The sequence below is a fragment of the Colossoma macropomum genome, unplaced genomic scaffold, assembly GCF_904425465.1.
Source record: "Colossoma macropomum unplaced genomic scaffold, Colossoma_macropomum, whole genome shotgun sequence".
Lineage (NCBI taxonomy): Eukaryota > Metazoa > Chordata > Actinopteri > Characiformes > Serrasalmidae > Colossoma > Colossoma macropomum.
In genome coordinates this window covers 44473478-44494016 of record NW_023494791.1, presented here as the reverse complement: position 1 = coordinate 44494016, position 20539 = coordinate 44473478, and the positions used below count along the sequence as shown (strand labels likewise).

The window sequence follows — 20539 nt, the reverse complement described above, 5'->3', positions numbered from 1 at the left end:
GAATAAAAGTAAAAAACAACACAGGATTAAGGCAAAAATGTCAATATATTAGTACAAGCTAAGTACTGAAACAAGCCTCCATGAGACACATGAAATCCTGGAAAATGTGGTCGATCCAGTGTTTGGAAGGCATCAGTGGCATTGAAGGCATTGTGTGTGTGAAGGCATTGTGTGTGTGTGTGTGTGTGTGTGTGTGTGTGTGTGTGTGTGTGTGTGTGTGTGTGTGTGTGTGTGCACATTGGGAAGTTTCTGTGGCTTTTGCTTGTTGTACTTCATTGTAAGTAAATTAGCCAGTGTTATCTTCCAGGTAGTTTGAGGTTTTGTTCATTATTTAATCTGTGGGCCAAATCTGAACTCTGAAATCCAGTTAGTTGTGTATTGTAGTTCATATGTATTGTCTTTGCTTCATTCATAAATATTTCACACCACAACACAGACGTCACCATTCCATTGTGCCTTAATCTAAATCAGATCCGTAACACTCTGTATTGTTTTGTTCTGCATGTCACAAAGACAAGAAAACTAATAGTTTCTGTGTAAAAACTATTTACAAAGATTAATAATCATAATAATAATAATAATAATAGTTTCTGTGTAAAAACTATTTACACAATATTTACAAAGATCATTTTAATTCAATGCCCTTTCATTTCATTTCTTTCATAAAACGTCCTATGTCATCTTGTGATTTCTGAAATAAGCAGTTCATACACAGTCAAGTATTGCTTTATGAATATATTATTCAATGCTTATGCATATGTTATGAAGTCCCTATTTAAGGTGCTTATTTAAGGTGCTGTTTTATTACTACAGTATGACAGAGAACTCACCAGTAAACTTGTCACATAATATGGAATGAATTGCTGTAGTGGAGTAAAGGTACTAACTGCATCTCACTGTGTACTTCTCTATCAAATACGCATATACTAACTCAGGGGGTCTCAATGTTTTCCATGCCAAGGCTTCATATTTCTTTATAACTACAAAGCATAGTGGTGTGTAGAAAAGTGAAATCAACTTGTTGAATATAATTTAGTTTTTCTTAAGCGCTGACACGGCAAACCTGAAAATCAGGGCCTGAAAAAGATTAGGTTGTTCAGTCACAGGTCCCAAAATTTGTAGTATCTGTTACTTTGATGGATGGGTGTATCCTGCCTTCCACCCAATGACTGCTGCGATAGGCTCCAGCTCCAACCGTGACCCAGAAGGATAAGTGGCTTGGAAGATAAAACAGACAGATTATGCTGATGGTACAGTGCCGATGTACTGCTAGGAAAAAAGGAAAGCAATGGTTTAAAGCTGAAACTGGTTACAGTGTCACAGCACTAGCAACATAAATGCTTGTTAAATGTTAGGAAAGCTGGAAGATACAGTGTAAGTAATTACAGGAAGTGCATACTTCCTTTTAGTACTGAAAAACAAAAAAAAACAAAAAAAACATCTGAAAAAGGCTGCTGCTCCAGTCTGATTACAAATGTAATTACATTTGTTATTACACATGTGTAATTACATGAGAGAGAATAGGCTGTTAAAATTATTAAGATACACGTGTGTAATTACATGAGGTATACTTCTGTAATCCACCTGTTACAGTGACTATATCATTAGTGGTTACATTGTTGTTGCATGTATTGTTCACAAGTAGCTACACACCTATTAAAGACTAACAAAAAACTAACAAAAAGACTTATTAAAAACTAACAAAGCTATTAAAGTGGGACCACTAATTCCTCTCCAAAACTGTGAAAATAGGACGATATAATAAAATGTAAGATTGTGTATAGTATTTACACAATAACTACACTGTCTCTTATGGTCATCCTGCAGAAATTTACCAGATATACTACGAGGTACATGCTGGCAAGTTCTCTATAATATGATGGAAACATGATTGTAAAGTGTAACTTTGTTCATAACCATACAAAATGCTCATAACCTTATACAGTGTAATGTATCTGATCTAAGTTAAAGCACAGCAGTAGTATCTATGTTGTAGTGTGAAACAAGGATGAATGAACCAAAACAAAAACAGGATTAAAGTGAAAATGGAAACGTATTGTACTGAAGCAGTGAACTACAATACCCAACTAACTAGATTTTAGACTTCAGGTTTGGCCCACAGACAAAATAACAAACACAATTTTAAACTACCTGGAAGGTAACAGTGGCTAACTCACTTAAACAAAGAGAAGTACAACAAGTAAAAGACACAGAAACGTCCCTCTATGCTTGATTAGCAAACACACACACACACACACACACACACACACACACACACACACACACACAGCCACAGACAGAAAGACAAGATAAGAGCAGAAGGAACAGGAAAAGGTAAAAGTCTAACAGCAGAAGATAATGAGGAGATAATGAGGAAGTTAGTCTCAAACAGTCATACATGCAGAGAGGTCATGAAAATAATGCAGAAAAACTGGACTGGAGTACTGAATCGCTTTGGATTGGCTGTTATGATGAATTTCTACACTTTAAGTTGGACCTTAACACGACTGTTGTACCTTTGAAGGTACATTTACATTGTTTCTACCTTGATGAATGAAAAAAGTACCTGCACAATACATGTATTTGTAACAGTGTACATGCAACAGTCAAATACAGTTCAATCCAGAACTCCCCACATTTGAGTTTTCATGTGTTCTGAGCTGTGTGTTGAATCGTTACTGAACTGGATTTAGTAGCTTAAACATTGGTTATGTTCTTGTAAATTATGTGCACTGTAAACCCGCATTTTGTTTTAACTCAAATAAATTAAGTCAGTTGTACATAAAACTCCGTATATCCCTCACATTGCTCAACAATTTTAAGTTAAGGGAACGTTTTTGATGATTTTGTACACCCAAATGATATTTTTGAGCTGAATTAACTTTTTGCTATTTAGTTTAGTCTGTTGCTATGGCAACTTTGAAACCTCATATTCAAAAAATGACAACATTTCTGTTGGTTGAAACTGAGTTGGTTAAAAAATGTGTGAAACTGAGTGAAGCTAAGTAAGCTGTGAAATACAGTTATATGTTTGTTTTGTTAACATGATTTTATTAGATAAAATGTATATTTCTTTCCCGTTGGCTCTCGGCTCCATCTATTTACATACTGAGTGTTTGTTTTACTCACTGTCAGTGAGCTTTCGATCCACCCAGGCTGCCTTTCCTCAGGCAAATGTTTTTTACATATGCTTTACTCAGCTGCCTGATATTGTGTTGCTGGCTAAGAGTGAAGGTTATCATTCTCTTTGCTCATGAGTGGGTATTTGTGTTGGTCATTGACCATGTCCACAGTAAAGGTTAACCCTTTGGTGTTTGGTAAAGTGATTAATATCACTTTAATAGAAAACATTTCTGAATTGCCTAATGAAACATATAGTTAAATTGCAATTTCAAGACGTTAAATTAAAATAATAAGAATTTACGAGTTGTGCAAACGTATGTTTATGTTAGCCTAACTCAAAAATTATAGTTACTCTAACTCAGGTTTTCATTACACATTACTTAATTGTTTTAAGGCAACCAGTTTCCTCAAATTTTTTAAGTAAATTCAACTTATCCGGGCTTACAGTGTATATTCTCTGTAATAAAAGTCTTGTTTCACTACTTAGCTTCTCTTAGTATGATATATTGCCATTCTTGCCTTAATCCTGTGTTCTTTTTGCTTTATTCTTCCATATTTTGTACTACAATGTATCATTGTTTTTTTTTAATATAGACCCACACCATCTGCACTATTCATGATCATGAACAATAAGTATGGCTATAAACACTATGTATGATTATGCTTTGCATTCCACAAATAGTAGTTGCTGTTTAAAACTATATACAAAGTCACACTTCATTTCACAGCTCTGCATCAAATTACAGTAACTTTCCAGTAAAAGTACCATTATTGTGGATTAATGTATTGGGAAAATGTACTTATTGTACAATTTTTACATCTCTGTCACCTGCACCTGTAATCTATATTTTCAGATTTTGCTTCAGATTTTCAGCAAAAAAAGTAACTTTTCTGCATTAAATGTTAAAATAAACCATATATTTCTCACATTAAATAGCCCCTAGGTGTGAGTGTATCCTGCCTTCCACCCAATGATTGCTGGGACAGGCTCCAGCTGCCCCCGCGACCCAGAAGGATAAACAGCTTAGAAATGTTTGTATTTCTCACATTAGTTAGTCTTTACTTTAAAAAAATAAAACTTGTAAAGTTTGCACCAAGTATTATTTGCCATTAAATTATTGTAAATTACTGTAAATTAAATTGCTACCAAACCTGCACTATTTTTTCACTAATCTTTTGTTTTTTATGTTTTGTTGTACATGTGTAAGCTCTGTGTTCACAGTGGTCACTTCCTGTCAGCTGTTGGCTGTGTACTTGTGGTTGGCTTCATGGCAGTTCCTGAGAATGAAGTCAGCTTTAGGTGTCAATCAGGTAACTATGAGGTACAAATTCCAATGTACCAGGTTATTATTAGTGGTAATATGATGGGAAGTTCCAGTACCACATATTTACCCAGATAATACAACCTGTTTGGCATTTCAGTGTAATTTAGTTAGATTGCCTTGGAACAGGCCTTGCTAGCATTATTGGCACCCTTTACTTTTTTATATAAAATTTACAATAAATGGAAAATACCAACTTTTATCATTCAAATATTTTAATAAATGTGTAAAGATATTAAACAAAAAACATCTCAACTTGCAGGAAGTGATTTTAAAGAAGAGAAACAAAATGTACCATGGAGAGTATTCATTGCACCCTTTCCTAATATTTTTTTGCACACACCTTAGCTGCAATGACAGCCTCTAAGCGCTTTTGGTAGCCATCGACAAGCTTCTTGCACCTGTCTGCTGGTAGTTTGGTCCATTGCAACAGGTCAAACTCTTGGTTGTTGACATGCTTGCAGCATGTCTTTTCCCTATGGCACATTTTAGCTCTCTCTAAAGATTTTATATGGGGTTGAGATCAGGACTCAAGGCTGGCCAGTTTAAAACGGTCCACTTCTTCCTTTGCAACCATTCTGTTCCACTTTTTAATGTGTGTTTTGGGTCTTTATCATGCTGGAGGACACATGATCTCTGACCCAAACCAGCTTCCTTACACTAGGTACCACATTTTGCTCTCAAAAAGGTCTTGGTAATCTTCTGATTTCATTATTCCTTCAATTCGGTTGAGGCCTCCAGCATCTGAGGCAGCAAAGCAGCTTTGCAACGTAATGGATCCACCACCTTGTTTGACTCTAGGTAGGTTGTTCATTTGCTTATAAGCTTCATTTCATCTCCTGTAAACAAATCACTGGTCTGCATTGCTAAAGGGTTTTGTTTTGTCTGTCCACAAAACATTTGCCCAAAAGGATTCTGTTTGTCTAGGTACATTTTGATAAAGATCAGATGTGCCTCCTTATGTCTTTCTTTCAGCACAGAGGTTTCCTTGGCCTTCGCCCGTAAAGTCCTTCTTGGTTTTATGTGTAGTAAATGGTACGAGTTGAAACCATCACTCCAGATTGCTCCAGGTCTGCCTTAAGCTGTTTGGGCGTTATAATCATGCTGTTTATTTCCTTCAAAGACTTTCCTCACTGATTTTCCTCTTTGACCCACATCTTAGGACATTTTTACAGTTCCACAAGTCATAAATGTCTTAATACCATTACGTGGTGTTGAAATAAAGATGTCAGGGACTTTGGAGATGAACTTTTACCATTCTTGGGTTTGAAGATAATAGCACTTCTGATGCTCTCAGACAGCTCTGGGATCTGAAATGGGATGAGGGAAAGTAAATTGACCTTTTAGGCATTAAAGCCAACATTCATTAGTTAATTCAAGTCATGTGAGCCCTCATTTATCACAGGTCTTATCTGATTAGAATTTATCAAAAGGGTGCCAATAATTGTGTCATGTCTATATTTTTGTTTTTATACTTTTTCCTTGTGTCACTTTTTTAAATATGTAATTTTTTAGCTATTGTGTATTGAACATGAATGTTTATTTACCGAAGATATTTCCCAACACATGTTTATTTTATGAGATATTGTATATTATGTACTTCAAATTCAGGGGTGCCCATAATGGTGGCCAGAACTGTACCATCATGTTACCCAAAATAATTACCTAGTACATTGGTGTTGGTACTGCATACTTACATGGTTAATCCCTGGAACTTTAAGGAATGTGAAAGAAAATGTTATGGAGAATGATCTACCACTAAAATATACCAAATAATACCTGCTCAGTGGTGGTCTTGACCAGTGATGAATGGACATGAAAGCACATCTAACAATTGGTACAGAGAAATAGATCAAGAACAAGCTGTAATTTTAGAACTACAAAGAACATCTACATAGAAAGTGGACCTGATAAAATGCCCAACAACGGTAACCAAAGGCCTACCTCACTCACCCACTCAATTTTCCAGGGATGGTTTCTTAAAACTGCTGTCTAAATTATGCTGTGCAAACAAGAGGTGTGTTTAAAACAAAGCTTGTTCATGTCCAGGCAAGCAGCCGGTCAAAAGCAGGATGCTCAGTAAACTCAAATCAGAGAAGTACCTCAAAAGTATTGGTGGAGGTGAATTGTAACAGCTTCTACATTGGCCTATATTTTTTCTTTCCCAATAAGATTATGATCCCATTATTCCACAGACTACAATGCTGTTTTGGTAGACATTGTTGTTCTATTAAGTGTAATGGAATGCAGAACAGGCAAACAACAACTACAATTTGCCTTTTGCTTGCCCAAAAGCTAAATTTTGTATTGGAAACCTTTTGATATGTTTTAACCATCTAACTGAGCATGTTTATATGTGCAGGTTTACTTGAAGCGATTTTCTGAAATGGTATTGTCTAAGTGTGTACATACTTGCTAATTAGATTCACCTCTGTCTTCTTAATGTTACTGTTAGAAAAAAAAACAAACAAACAAAAACAAACAAACAAAAAAACATGAATAGTAAAATAGTCTATAGCACAATTGCCAATAGTAAAATATCCAATAATTAAAGGGCCAATAGTAACATGGCAAACAGCAGAACGGCCAATAGGAAAACAGCCAGTAGGAAAATGGCCAATAGTAAAGTCTCCAATAGCAAAATAGGCAATAGTACAAAGGCCAATAGTAAAATGGCCAATACCATTTTGGCCAGTAATAAAACAGCTAGTAGCATAACAAAAAAACAAAACCAAAGACACCACAGCAAATAGCAAAATTGTCAAGAGTAAAAAAGTCAATAGTACCACAATCAATGATAAATTGTCCGACAGTAAAATGTCTATAACAAATAAAAGTTAAAAAGTCTATAACAAAATGGTGAAGAGCAAAATAGCTAATTGTAAAATGGTCAAAAGTAAATAGACCAGTAGTAGAACGGCCAGTAGTAAAATGAGCAATAGCAAAATGGTCAATAACAAAGCCAACAGTTAAACAGCCAATGGTAAAATGGCCAAATCTTAGCTGCTATCACTATCGTTTTCAGGTGAGGCCTTCCTTTAAGATTAACTTGCTCACTCAGTTGTTGTGTAAGTTGATGTGATTGAGCCTGTCAGTTCCCACTCATAGCTTACTGCAACTGACCACTCCCTCAGAAAGTATAGTAAAGTGAGGTCTGTCTGCTCCATGCACATAATTCAGATGTTGCTAAACCGGTTGATCCCTTGGCATCATATAGTGTGATGTCAGCAGAAAGGCACTACAGTATACACCAATGAAAAGCAGCCAGATTAAAGACTTTAATATATTACATTGCTGTCCAAAAACAGACATAGTATAAATGTAAACGGTACTTTATTGTACTTTAATGTAGTTTTATTTTTTTTAAACTAATGCTGCTAATATAATTTCCACAGTATTATATATACTCTGAAATGCACTGTGAATCCAAACATTTAGGTTTTAATCACTTTATCTTTCTGCAGCACATTAATGTCACATAAAAAGTCCAATAAATGCAATAAGAAATTTAAGTTGAAGAGTTATTGTCAAAACATAATCATGTAATGTTTAGGATTTCAACACTGGTATTTATAAGATATACAGTCCAGCTTTCTGACATCTCAGCTGGGAGAATTGCAGTGTTAGGATTTCAAAGTGTCTAAAATCGCAATATCATGGCTGTTTAACATTAGTTGCTTAGTTAGCTTAATCACTTCTTATTGTTTTGTTTAATCAGAGTAGAATATAACACTGATGTGTGAAGTATGGTGCGACTTATGTGTTTACTTATTCAAAATGATTTTCATACCGTAAATAAAAAGACAAAATCTTTGTGAGATCACAACTTTGTGAAAGGGCTTAATTTCTTCTACATGCTGTAAACCAGAAAGGCCTCTAGAGCTTGTTTTCATCATATGAATCTCTATCATTGATGTAAACATGATAGTAAAACCTTTTGTTTCTTTAGTTTTAGCTATTTATAATACTAAACATAACAATGATAAAAAGAACAAGATCAACAAGAACAACAGTAACAAGAAAAAAAGAAGTGAAATCTTAAGTTTCACAACAGAAAGAGCTGAACAGTGGAGGGTGGGGCTTCAGTGAGCAGTACGTGTCAGGTTGAATCGGGTGTAACTGGATATTTGCTGGGGGTGGAGCATTCAAGTTGGTCGACCTGCTGCAGCTTTGCTCTGCGCTCCTTTGAGGAAGGAGGAACAGACGAGTAAATGATGATGGTAGGTTTCCTTCAAAGAATTTTAACCACGCTGTTTGAAACACTTTAGTCAAAGCTAACTTAACTCTGTAGTTAAAATAAGCTTTAGTGTAAGTCCTGGGTAGAACATCAGTGCTGTGTATGACGGGCTGAGGCTGTATGGACTCAAATTGGAAAGAGAATACGGTTAGGAAGATACAGTTGAGGCGTGTTCTGTTTTTCGAATACCTGCCATTAAGATACACTTCTTGTTAACATCTTTGAGGCAGATCTTATGAAATAGAACCAAGTGAAGTATAAAATTAGTTCATGCCATCTACAAGCACTCACGTCAATATATACAAGGAAATGAAGCTGTGAGATCGGTCTGGGCTGGCTGAACACAAGTGTGAGGATGTAGAAGCCATAGCTAGAGGCACATGTGTGACTTTGTGACTTGCCGCAGAGCCAGTCTTAAGGAGTTATCGAGAGTGGAATCAGGAAATGATGGTAGATATTATCCTAATTAAAGTCTCTGATATTTCAGCTAAGAGAGCTTAAACAGTATTTTGTTTGCATTGCTGTAAACGCTTGAGGGGATTTGTTAACCTGTTCTCTCCTGCTCTTTGTACTTTCTCATACTCTGGAATCATAAATCTGGAAGTTATGGCCACTTTTTACTGTGATAATAGTGAAATATCTTAACATGGTAGATGTTTTTGTCTGAGTTTCTCTAAATGCATTAACAAACTATTTGACATATTGGAGTCCATTTTGCATACGAACATCTTGCTATGAGAAATAAGACATTATGCCTTTAGATATAAGTGATGATAAATATCCTCCCGCAGATCATATAGACCCAGAAAGTAGTGGTGGGCAGTACTGAAGTAAATGTAATTTGTTACTGTACTTAAGTAGTTTAAGTGTATCTTTACTTTACTGAAGTATTTCCATTTTGGGCGACTTTTTACTTTCACTCCGCTACATTTTAAAGTCAAATATCTTACTTTTTAGTCCAGTACATTATGCAAAATCTGTCGTTCCTTTTGGTTTATGTGTGTATAAAAACGTAACATGACAAAACGAAAGAAGCGTGAAGCAAGAACACCAATCAGGGTATCATGTTTCTTTTTTCTGAATTCATACAAACAGTATTTCATTTTCTAGTAAATTTGTTTTTGCTAGTTTATGTTTATGAACAGAGACCTACAGATGCAATTTAGTAAAGGAAAACTCATTTGTGAACCTGAGTTTAAAGCAAGTTTTTATTCAATTTAAACTTGTAACTAAGTTGCAAATAAATCTTAAACTGAAACTTTGCTTGTTCAGAAAAAGTTACTTCATATCCACTTGATTCTACCTGATGGAAATTCTTTGCCTTCAGTGTTTTGTGCTTATGATAACTTAATAGACATCAGTGTCCGACTATTTAATAACATTCTATTAAAATATTGGTATATTTTCACCTAAAATGAGTTGATAAAGCAAAAGTCTTGTTACAAAAATGGTAATAGGACATCAGAGCCATAATTAATCTTTTAGTACTTTTACTTTTGATACTTAAGTACATTTGAAGGCAAATACTTTTGTACTTTTACTCAAGTGGAAGTCTAAAGGGAGGTCTAAAGAAAGAGGTTCGAGTGACTATATTAGATTGTGTTAGATTGCATTAGAGCAGGAAAATTACAGATTGCAGATCAGTGGTTCTCCAGAACCAGGACTCTGAACAACAAGACGATTTTTTTCTTAAAATATGATTTTAAAGTTCACTTGTATATCTCTGTTGTCGGATGAAAACCTTGTATCTCCAAAATGGTAACTTTACAGGAGAAGGAAAAAACCTACTTCACTTTTAATGTAAGTCAATGGAACCAGAATTTTTTCCAAGTGATTTTGGGCTGCTTCTTTTGGTCCATTCTTCTTGAAATTTACACAACAGGAATTTTCACATTATGTCAAAAACAAAAAATGGATTTATGAGGTTTTCTTCCATCAGCAGCAGTGTAGTGTGAAATATACCATGAGAGCGATATAGTTACCCACCTCCTTTTCAGAATTCAAAAATTCAAGTCAACTTAAAATTATAAGGTAACTGACTTCACAGTTTTTTTTGAGTTAACACACCTTAATTTAAAGATCTTCAGTCTTTACTGCTGCATCTCAGTCGGGTCAACAATACAATTTAAATTGAGCTTACTCAAAATCAGCCGTTATATGTGCTGCCTCATTGTCAGTTAAATTTGCTTTGTTTCCTCAAGTTAGGCAGGTTATTCTGAATGCTATTACGTGGTATCTTTGGGCTGGGGGAGGGGCAGGATATCCTGCTTTCAGACTCCCACCTATGGAGGGCTGTGGCTTCACTGAGGATGGAGTTCCTGATCTGATCCTGTTTCAGTGTGAATAAATATTTGACACTTTTCTGAATAAATTTACTTTTCTTTCTTTTGTTATACACTAATGTATAAACTTCCAGTTTAAGTGTGATGCAACTGTTTAACTGCCCCATCCTCAGAAGAGCCAGAGTTTGAATCCTGGTAACAAAACAGCCCTCCATGCTCAGGAGTCTGAGAGTAAAAGGTTCCCACCCCACCATCTTAGGGACTTAGAGGGGGAGACCTAATCTACAGGTGGGGATTAGCAAGGATTAATTTAAGAGGAGAAGGACACTGAGTAAAAATCCAAAAAACAGCAATGCAGAACTACAAAATAGGAGTCACGAGAACAATAAACTAAGCTGCATAAACTCAAAAAAGCTGTGACATCAGTTACCTTAAACTTTTAAGATGATCTCACTTTAGTATCGCTATTTTTTAATATTTTGTAATGTGTCACTCTGACAATGGAAGCCAGTGAAGAGCTAGTAAAGTATAGTTATTTTGAATAAGTTCTACTTTCAATCCAAACTGTTTGTAAGAACCATACTACTCTAGCCACTTTATTAGGTACACTTGCCTTGTTTCTACACTTATTGTCCATTTTGTCAAGTCCACTTGTCATGCAGGTACACACTGTAGTTCTACAATCACTTTAATCATTTTAGTCTATCGGTTTGTCTATCAATGGTCAGCACTCCCGCAGGACCACCACTGACCTGGTATTTTTGGTTGTAGATCATCCTCTGTGGTGCAGTGACACTGACATAGTGTGTGTTGCACTGGAATGAGTGGATCAGACACAGCAGTGCTGCTGGAAGTGCTGGTTTTTGAACAACTCAATGTCACTGCTAGACTTAGTTCACCAACTAAAAATGTCCGCACAACAGCGTCATCCTATCGTGAACTATAAGATGACCAACACAAGTTTTGCAGCAACAAACAAGCTATCATCTCTATGTCTACAAAGTGGTCAAATAGGAAAAGTGCATCTAATAGAGTGGACAGTAAGTGTTTAAAAAAATTATCAGCACTTATGTGTTTGATACACTTGTACCAGTGCAACACAAACTAACATACTACTACCATGTCAGTGGGAATGGTCCACTATGTAAGTACTACCTGCTGACTATTGATGGACAGCTTCAAAGACTGCTAACACATTAACTGAAATTTGTAATTGTAAAACCACAAAGTGAACCTATTTGGCAGGACCTGATAAAATAAAGGGGGACTGTAGATGCAAAGCAACTGTAGATACTATTAAAGTGGTAATGAGTGTGTTTCTAGGAAAACTGAGTTAACATGCGTGTGTGTCAGTGGTAATGGGGGATGAGCATTTTGTATCCCCTTCCTAGAGTTAAAGCATGTTCAGAGCTGTACATGAGATTTTTAAGCAAGTAGCGCTGACACAAGCAAAACATGCAGGTGTGCACAAATTTAAAAAGTGTAGCACTTCAAAAAGTAAATAAATAAATAAACAAGCACTTTTTGAAGTCCATAACAAGACTTCTGTTAATCCCAATAAGTGCAACAATTTGTGATCTTAACTCTGCAAAAGTTTGTACAAGCTTAAATGTTAATGATCATTCTGTGAAATTTACAGATTATTTTTTATGAGAGGGAGGAAACCCACACCAGCAGAATCTCACAAATGCACTAATTATTTCCAATTGAGAAGCAAGATAATTGCCTAAAGGTAAGACTCAATATTATTTTATGTGTGATTTTGAATAGAATTAATTCAGTCTAAAAGAGATATTGGCGAAGACCACAAAGACAAGGTTACCAAATCCAGAGAAGATTTTATGCTGACTGAATTTTTTTTTTTTTGCACAATTTAACATTTTCAGACATTGCTGGCTTTACAAATACAATTATACCCCACCCCCACCTCCAACACAAAAGGGTAATGCTTACTTTTACAGTCTCCTAAGTTATAAACATGTAACTCTGATGTACAAAATCGAAGAACTAGATTAATATTTTGAGCAAGATGATTTGTAAATTCCAATACAATTTAAGAAAAGTTCTCTGAAATGAAACAGATTCTAGACATTCACTGAGTGAGTGCTTGGTACAAACTACAAAAAGCTGTGTAATTATTTTTTTGGTAAAGTGTAAGTACCAAGTCAGTCTAAATAAATTACAGATCAGATTCTGGCAATTAGTCTGATAAAGCAAAAAATAATATATATCATAATTATTTGTAGTCATAAGGTTGTAAAAACAAACATGCTCACTAATTTTTAATGTAATGTCAAGCATTTAAGTGGGAACATACACTGGAAATGTCACTAAATACCAGGTAAGATATAAGGCATAAATGACAGCACAAAGTACTTTGAAGTAAATGGTAAAAATCCATTAAACCAATAGAAAGATTGATTGCTTTCTTTTAAAGCCCATATTCAGAGGAAGTTATGGGTAACAGGCACATACTATGTGAGACTGTTTGTACTTTGCTCATGTACATTGGACATTTCTCTTTGTTGCAAAACTCTTGAGTTATAAACATTTGAATAGGTTATATTGGCTTCAGTTTACCTGAGGGACTATAACTACAATAAACACTATTTCAACTTGTGTCGACTGTGCATGAGGAGACTGGACAAAAGTTCTTCTGCATGCTCTCCGACTATGATTTTTGCACAGGATGAATTTTTCCTAGCATGTGTGCCAATATTGTCACACTGTTCAGCCCTGATGAGAGGAAAAATTAATAAAAAAAAAAATTACTGTCAGGTGTTTGTTGATTGAAGAAATTGTGCTTCATTCTTCACTTATAATCTTGTAAGGTAAATTGTTTGAAACTTCCATTTTTTCACAGTCCTGTTTCCTTTTTTCCAGAAACGATGACGCCTACTTCACCTAAACCATTTCAGGGTTTTCTAATAGTCACATGCTGGCTTGCTGGATTTGGCACATGTTTGCTGTTTTTCCAGTATATGTCACACAACTGCTCATCCCGCCCTTATATCCCCTATGGTGTACCACACGTTACACCATCTAACAAAATCTCAAACAACAGTAATCCAGCTCCCACTACCCCTCCAGCTGCTCAGCCAGAAAAACCCATCTTACTGCTGTGGGTCTGGCCTGAGAACTACAAGTGGGACTTCAGTGACTGCAAAACCTTCTACAACATTGATGGATGTCACCTGACGGATGATAGAAGCCTGTATAATCAGGCAGATGGGGTTCTCATCTTCCACAAAGCTATCAGTTGGGATCTGAGCAACCTTCCTCCATCCCCTCGTCCTTCTTTTCAAAAATGGATCTGGTTCCACGTCGAATCGCCAACTAATACTAAGAGAATTCCAGGTCTGGAAAACCTCTTCAACCTCACGCTTGGTTACAGACGCGATGCTGACATCTCTGTGCGAAATCTACTGACCGTCAGCAAAACCCCAAACGAGGAGTTTGAACCCCCGAAGAAAGACAAGCTCGTCTGCTGGATTGTGTCCAACACCAACCCCAGTACTGGAACAGGAACCAGGATGAAGTACTATGAGGAGCTCAGCAAACACGTAAAAGTAAATGTTTATGGAAATATGGCTGGATCGCGTATGAAGGACGAAGATTACTACCCTACCCTAGCCAGCTGTAAGTTCTACCTGTCGTTTGAGAATTCCGTCCATAAGGACTACATCACTGAGAAGTTCAATGGCCCACTTACAGTAGGGACTGTGCCTATTGTTTTGGGACCCTCAAGAGAAAACTATGAACAGTTTGCTCCAGGTGATTCGTTCATTCACGTGAATGACTTTCCTAATGCATCAGCATTGGCTGAGTATCTACTTAAACTGGACAAGGATGATGAGGCTTACAGACGGTACTTTGATTGGAGAAAACACGTCTCTGCGACTCGTCATTTAATCCTGTGGAATCAGGAGTTTATTTCGTATATTTGTCATGCCTGTGAATATATGGGCATACACAGAGAGTATAAACAAGCACACAATATCTATGACTGGTACTTTTCATGACCGGTAGTTCTTAGTCAATTTTGCAAATGCTGAAAAATGATACAAATGGTAACAGTATTCGAAGGCTATCGACATAGGCAGTGTGATACATGCATAAATATTAAATTGCTTACAGAGGAAATATTGAATACTCAAGTTTTACACACTGTATCCAATGCTTTGTATTTGATATATAAGCAACAAATATTGTAGTATTCACTCCTAAAAAAAGAGCTTTTGCACAAGTCGTGGTGCTTTATTAACCAGCTGTTGTTGGCCACAGCTACACTGCACATAAGCAGTTTTCTCTAACAGTTTTTTCGAAACCTAAACTCACATCTGCCTTTCTTAGTGCTCAGCTCTGACTGGGTCAGTTCTTCCTGCTCCACACACATATCTGCCTGGATGGACACAGCCCTGCTCTTCAGAATAAGAGTCCTTAGCAGAATAACCCCATAAATGCTGCAGAACACATAACCTAAAATTAACATGTAAAACATTCTTGAACAGGCTGCAATACATTGTTCCTTGCATATGCCTTTACATATTATATGGCAATAATTGAATATTTCTGAACAGCTTATGCTGAGTGACAATATATTGATATAAAGGGACCTTAATGTGAAGTGTAACACTTTACATTGGTAATGCTAAATAGATTACATGGCAAAAGTTAGCATGTGACATGAGCATCAAATGTCATGGTATCGGCCATGACAATTTTCGATATTGGTAATATCATTAAATGGCATATGACATCTGCACTTGCATGTTCATGGCATGGTTATGTCAGTGTTATGTATCAAGGTTCATGTAAAATGTTATCATCTTAGGTGACAGAAATTTGTTCCATTAATAACACTGTTATGAAGCATCTTTCCCAAGTCCAGGCTTGGTTAAAAACACCAAACATCAGTTCTTGGTGACACAGTTTTTCTAGAAAAACACTCATTGGCCTCTTCATTAGTATCTACAGCTACTTTGTATCTACAGCCATAGTCTATTTTATGAGGTCTACCTCTATAAACCTATTCCCATATCAGAAAACCTAGAGATGTCTCCTTAATAACTGCACTATTGAACAGGTTTATTACCTGTGAACAATGTTTCATAACAGTGTTATAAATGGAACAAATGTCCATCATTTTAGTTCAAAGCCCATGTCACTGATTTCATAAAGTGTCTGGTCATCTTGTAGTTTCTGACATAAGCTGGTCAAGCATATCAAGTACTCCTTTATAATTATGTTATTCAATGCTTATGCTTGTGTTATGAAGTCCCTATGTAGGTAGCCTCCACATAAATGGTTGTTATATTGTGTTACCATTACATTATGAATGCAAATGATAAAATGTTATTGTTTTCGAATGGTGAGTTGCTTATTTTTATTTTAGAAAGGAAAAAGGGGAACAGTTATATTCTATTGTTTACAATGGAACGAATACCAAAATGAATGAAATGTGACTATTGCACTTTTGCTGGATTGGTGTTGGTTACTTGCATGGTACAGAGGCTGACTTGGACTTCTTGTGATTTTCACAAGCTCTACAATGACAGTTGCTAGTGCATCTCAATGCTCCACCTACCTCAAAATCCTGGTGCACCTGCTTCTAATTATGATAGCCACAAAGGGCTACATCCAGCATACCCAACCTAGCAGACATTTGCATCTGCAGCCAGTCTCTGCCCTGCGTTCTTGATAAACATGAAGTACGAACATACTTTTAGAGAACTTTGTTTTTTTCATAGCCTTTTTTGTACATAAAATAAAGCTACTTAACTCTTTAAAAAGGCTAAAGCCTAAAGGTTTTATTACACACTTCTACAACCATAGAAAAGCTCAACCAGTTTGCATTCCATGCAATTAAAGATTAGTAAGCTTTCGTATTGTAAAATAGTAGTCTTGGGATTTTAAGGGGTTAAATGTTTTTAAAGATTTTGTGAAATTGTTCTTGGCATGGACATACCATTCTACTAAGCCAGACGGAGAAAATGCACAAAAACAGTGCTTTTTTCTGCCATTTAATTTGCTCTTGGTCATTAATAATGAAAATATAAGAAAATGATCAACTTTGGCAATAAATGAATTTTACTTAGCAGATGTTGCTGCTTTTTAATCTGCTTTAATCTGTGTGTTGTATTTATTTGATGAATAAAGATGAGATCTGATAAAGCAGAAGATCTGTAGATTTGTATGTAGTTAGTCTCCCACCTCTTGGACATGCAAACACATGAATACGAATATAAGTCACATGTCATTTTGGTTTGCACTTTATTTTAAGGAACATATATTGGGCCTTTTTTAAGATATTGTTCTTCGTTCAGTGAAGCTCAGATAAAGCTTTATTCATTATGACCTGTATTGGTACATAACTAGAGGTCTGTTATGTAAAAACAGCTGATAATTGCATTGCTAGTTGTATTAATCACACACACGCACCATCTAAACCGCGTATCCTTCTGGGTCACGGTGGGTGGGGAGTGCTGGAGCCTATCCCAGCTGTCATTGGGCAGAAGGCAGGATACACCCTGGACAGGTCTAGTTGTATTAATCAGAGGTTGCTAAATATTATTAGCTAGATCAATATTATAAATGCTCTCCTGAAATAAGTGACAAATATTCTCATGTAGAGAAAAATGTGAATGTTGTTGAACGTTTGACTGTCTAATCAAATGACATGGCACAAGTTTTCACTCCTGGATGCTACCCTGTTGTTCTATGACACTGAAAGTTGGACTTTGGTTTTGATGTGTGCGCTATGATGTTTTGTTAAGGAGCCCTTTTATTTTACAGCGTAGTGGAAAAAATAACAAAGCCAACCTGCTTATCTGGTTTTGTAATTAAAAAACCCTGTCATGGGTCACCAAACATGCTTGTGTGAACTTGCCTTGGAAACTCCAACCTAGAACCTGTTCACATTTTCTGCTTACTAAAGTTAAAGCAAGAAAATAGAACATATCTTTCCAATAACATATTTTTATAAGTTTGTGAACAACTGAAAATGTATGTGTTGAACCTTTCTGAGGTGCACATGATGCATTAATGCACTGTAACACATGGAGTACTTTCCTCATGAGCTGATTGTGAAGAAGACATCCTGTAGCAACTGCTGTCAAAAACTCTCTTTGGAAATAAGGTGGAATATGACGATTGCTCAACTGCAGCTGAGCTGATCCTCTTTGTGTTTCATTAAACTCATGGCGTCAATAAGGAACACTTTAAAATAGCAGTGGAGTCAGATTTTCTTGGCCTACTTAGCAAGAAAGTGAACTAGCAAGTTTCCTGAAATTCTATAGAAGCCTTTGCTGACGTGGATCGGCAAGATGTTTCTCCCCGATTGACTCATGGCCAGATCCCACACACTACCTAGGTCAGATGATACTACCAAACTGGGAGGGTGTGGGTTGCTAGCACATGCTTCCCCCAAGTCACGTGAAGCACCACCATATCTTTTCAAACTGCTAATGAAGTGTCAGCTCAACACGTTTGGTGGGAAGCACAAACTGCCGATTCTATTACAACAACCAACAGATTCACATGTTGGTTGGCATTGTGATGAGTGACAGGTGGAAAGGGAGGACCATCCTGTCCACCCACAGAGAGAGAGTGAGGCCAATTACACTCTTTTAGACTCCTTGCCACAGATGGCATCATTGAACTTACAATTTCCCATCACTTGGGATTTAAAGGTTACTAAATGGTTCATGACTTAGATGTATGGTTATTAAACAAAATGGTATAGAACTTTTACTTTTACAGTATGTGAAGGATGTACAGATTTTACAAATATACATCTATACATCCATATATATATATATTATATATATATATATATATATATATATATATATATATATATATATATGCATAATATTATGACCACCTCCTTGTTTCTACACTCATTGTCCATTTTATCAGCTCCACTTACTATATAGGTGCACTTTGTAGTTCTACAGTTACAGACTGTAGTCCATCTGTTTCTCTGCACACTTTGTTAGCCCCCTTTTACCCTGTTCTTCAGTAGTCAGGACCCCCATGGACCCTCACAGAGGGGGTACTATTTGGGTGGTGGATCATTCTCAGCACTGCAGTAACACTGACTTGGTGGTGGTGTGTTAATGTGTGTTGTTCTGGTATGAGTGGATCAGACACAGCAGTGCTGCTGGAGCTTTTAAACACTGTGTCCACTCACTGTCCACTCTATTAGACACTCCTACCTTGTCAGTCCACCTTGTAGACGTAAGGTCAGAGATGATAGCTCATCTGTTGCTGCGCAGTTTGTATTGGTCATCCTCTAGGCCTTCATCAGTGGTCACAGGACGCTGCCCACAGGACACTGTTAGCTGGATATTTTTGTTTGGTGGACAATTCTCAGTCCAGCAGCGACACTGAGGTGTTTAAAAACTCCCGCAGCACTGCTGTGTCTGATCCACTCAGACTCAGGAAACTTTATTTTACCTTTTAGGGCTTCTGTAGATAAGACAGCTTTAAATAAGTTTTAATATTTTTCCTGTCCTTTTTTTCTCCTTTAATTGCATTGAGGATAATGAGAGTTGGTCTATATGCAGTATCTAATATTACTGTCCATGTGCTCATTTTTATAGTGAACACACAGGGCGCCATAAGCAGTGGCTAGAATGGCAACAATCACAGCACAGGACACATGTGAAATGAGTAAAACAATCAACATACAGTAAATTACAATAACTTTGAGGTGCACTTCATAAAAGTAGAGAGAAAGAGAAATGTTATAACAAAGGTTTAGCATAGAAGCAAACCAAGTCCAGTGCTTAAGTTAGTTTAGTTAGTAACATCCCTACAGAAAGTAATAATTATGTGCATTCATAATACAAAATTCTTTGGCTTTCAATGTTCTGGGGAATTTGTGAGAACAACATCCTTGTGTAAAACATCTACACCATAGCAGTAAAATCACTGATATCCATGCAATGATCTGTAGTACAGCCTCCAGTGGTAGGAACCATGCTGAAAATAAGAACATTTAAAAGCTATTAATTGCAAGAAAATAATGGACATTCCTTCATTCATACATGTGTATGTATATACCACAAATTCCATGTTGTTCTAAACTATTTCCCATAATTGACAAATTGTTGCATCACTTCTCTTCATCAGAAACAAATTAGAGATTTTAAGATTCTAGTTCTTTATTAAAGAAAATGATTCAATATAGGACAATAGCACCCAGAAAGGTTCTTCATTTGTTACAAGCTTGACATTGTTTTCAAATACTGACACTTTTCGAAAAAGGGTTCTATATACACAGAACCCTTTTTTTGAAAAATGTCTATATAGAACCATCTACAGCACATTATTAAGAACCCTTTTATGATGCAAAGAGCCCTTTAATCATGCTGAGTGTTCTTTGAGTGTTCATGGATCAATATAGAACCTTATTTTCTTAACTAAAGAACCCTTGAAGAACCATCTTTTTGAAGTGTAAATTATTCCAATGTTAGAAAAACCTGCTATATACACACTACTTAGAAATGTTGTGTGCCATGCATATAGTATACAATACCAAGAAGAATGTCACTCACACAGCCACTTGA

General features: G+C 36.3%; 1 protein-coding gene across 2 annotated transcripts; it reads left to right on the top strand.

Moving 5' to 3' along the window:
* Positions 1 to 8554: 8554 nt before the first annotated feature.
* On the top strand, positions 8555 to 16601 carry LOC118810960 (4-galactosyl-N-acetylglucosaminide 3-alpha-L-fucosyltransferase 9-like). 2 transcript variants are annotated; one of them, XM_036575127.1, is made up of 3 exons: positions 8556 to 8665; positions 12604 to 12696; positions 13848 to 16601. In XM_036575127.1, the coding sequence occupies exon 3, from the start codon at positions 13853 to 13855 to the stop codon at positions 14984 to 14986; it is 1134 nt and encodes a 377-aa protein (XP_036431020.1). In that variant the 5' UTR covers positions 8556 to 8665; positions 12604 to 12696; positions 13848 to 13852; the 3' UTR covers positions 14987 to 16601. The 2 variants fall into 2 exon arrangements, with proteins under 2 accessions (XP_036431021.1, XP_036431020.1); XM_036575128.1 differs by lacking the exon at positions 12604 to 12696 and having other exon boundaries at positions 8555 to 8665.
* Positions 16602 to 20539: the final 3938 nt, after the last annotated feature.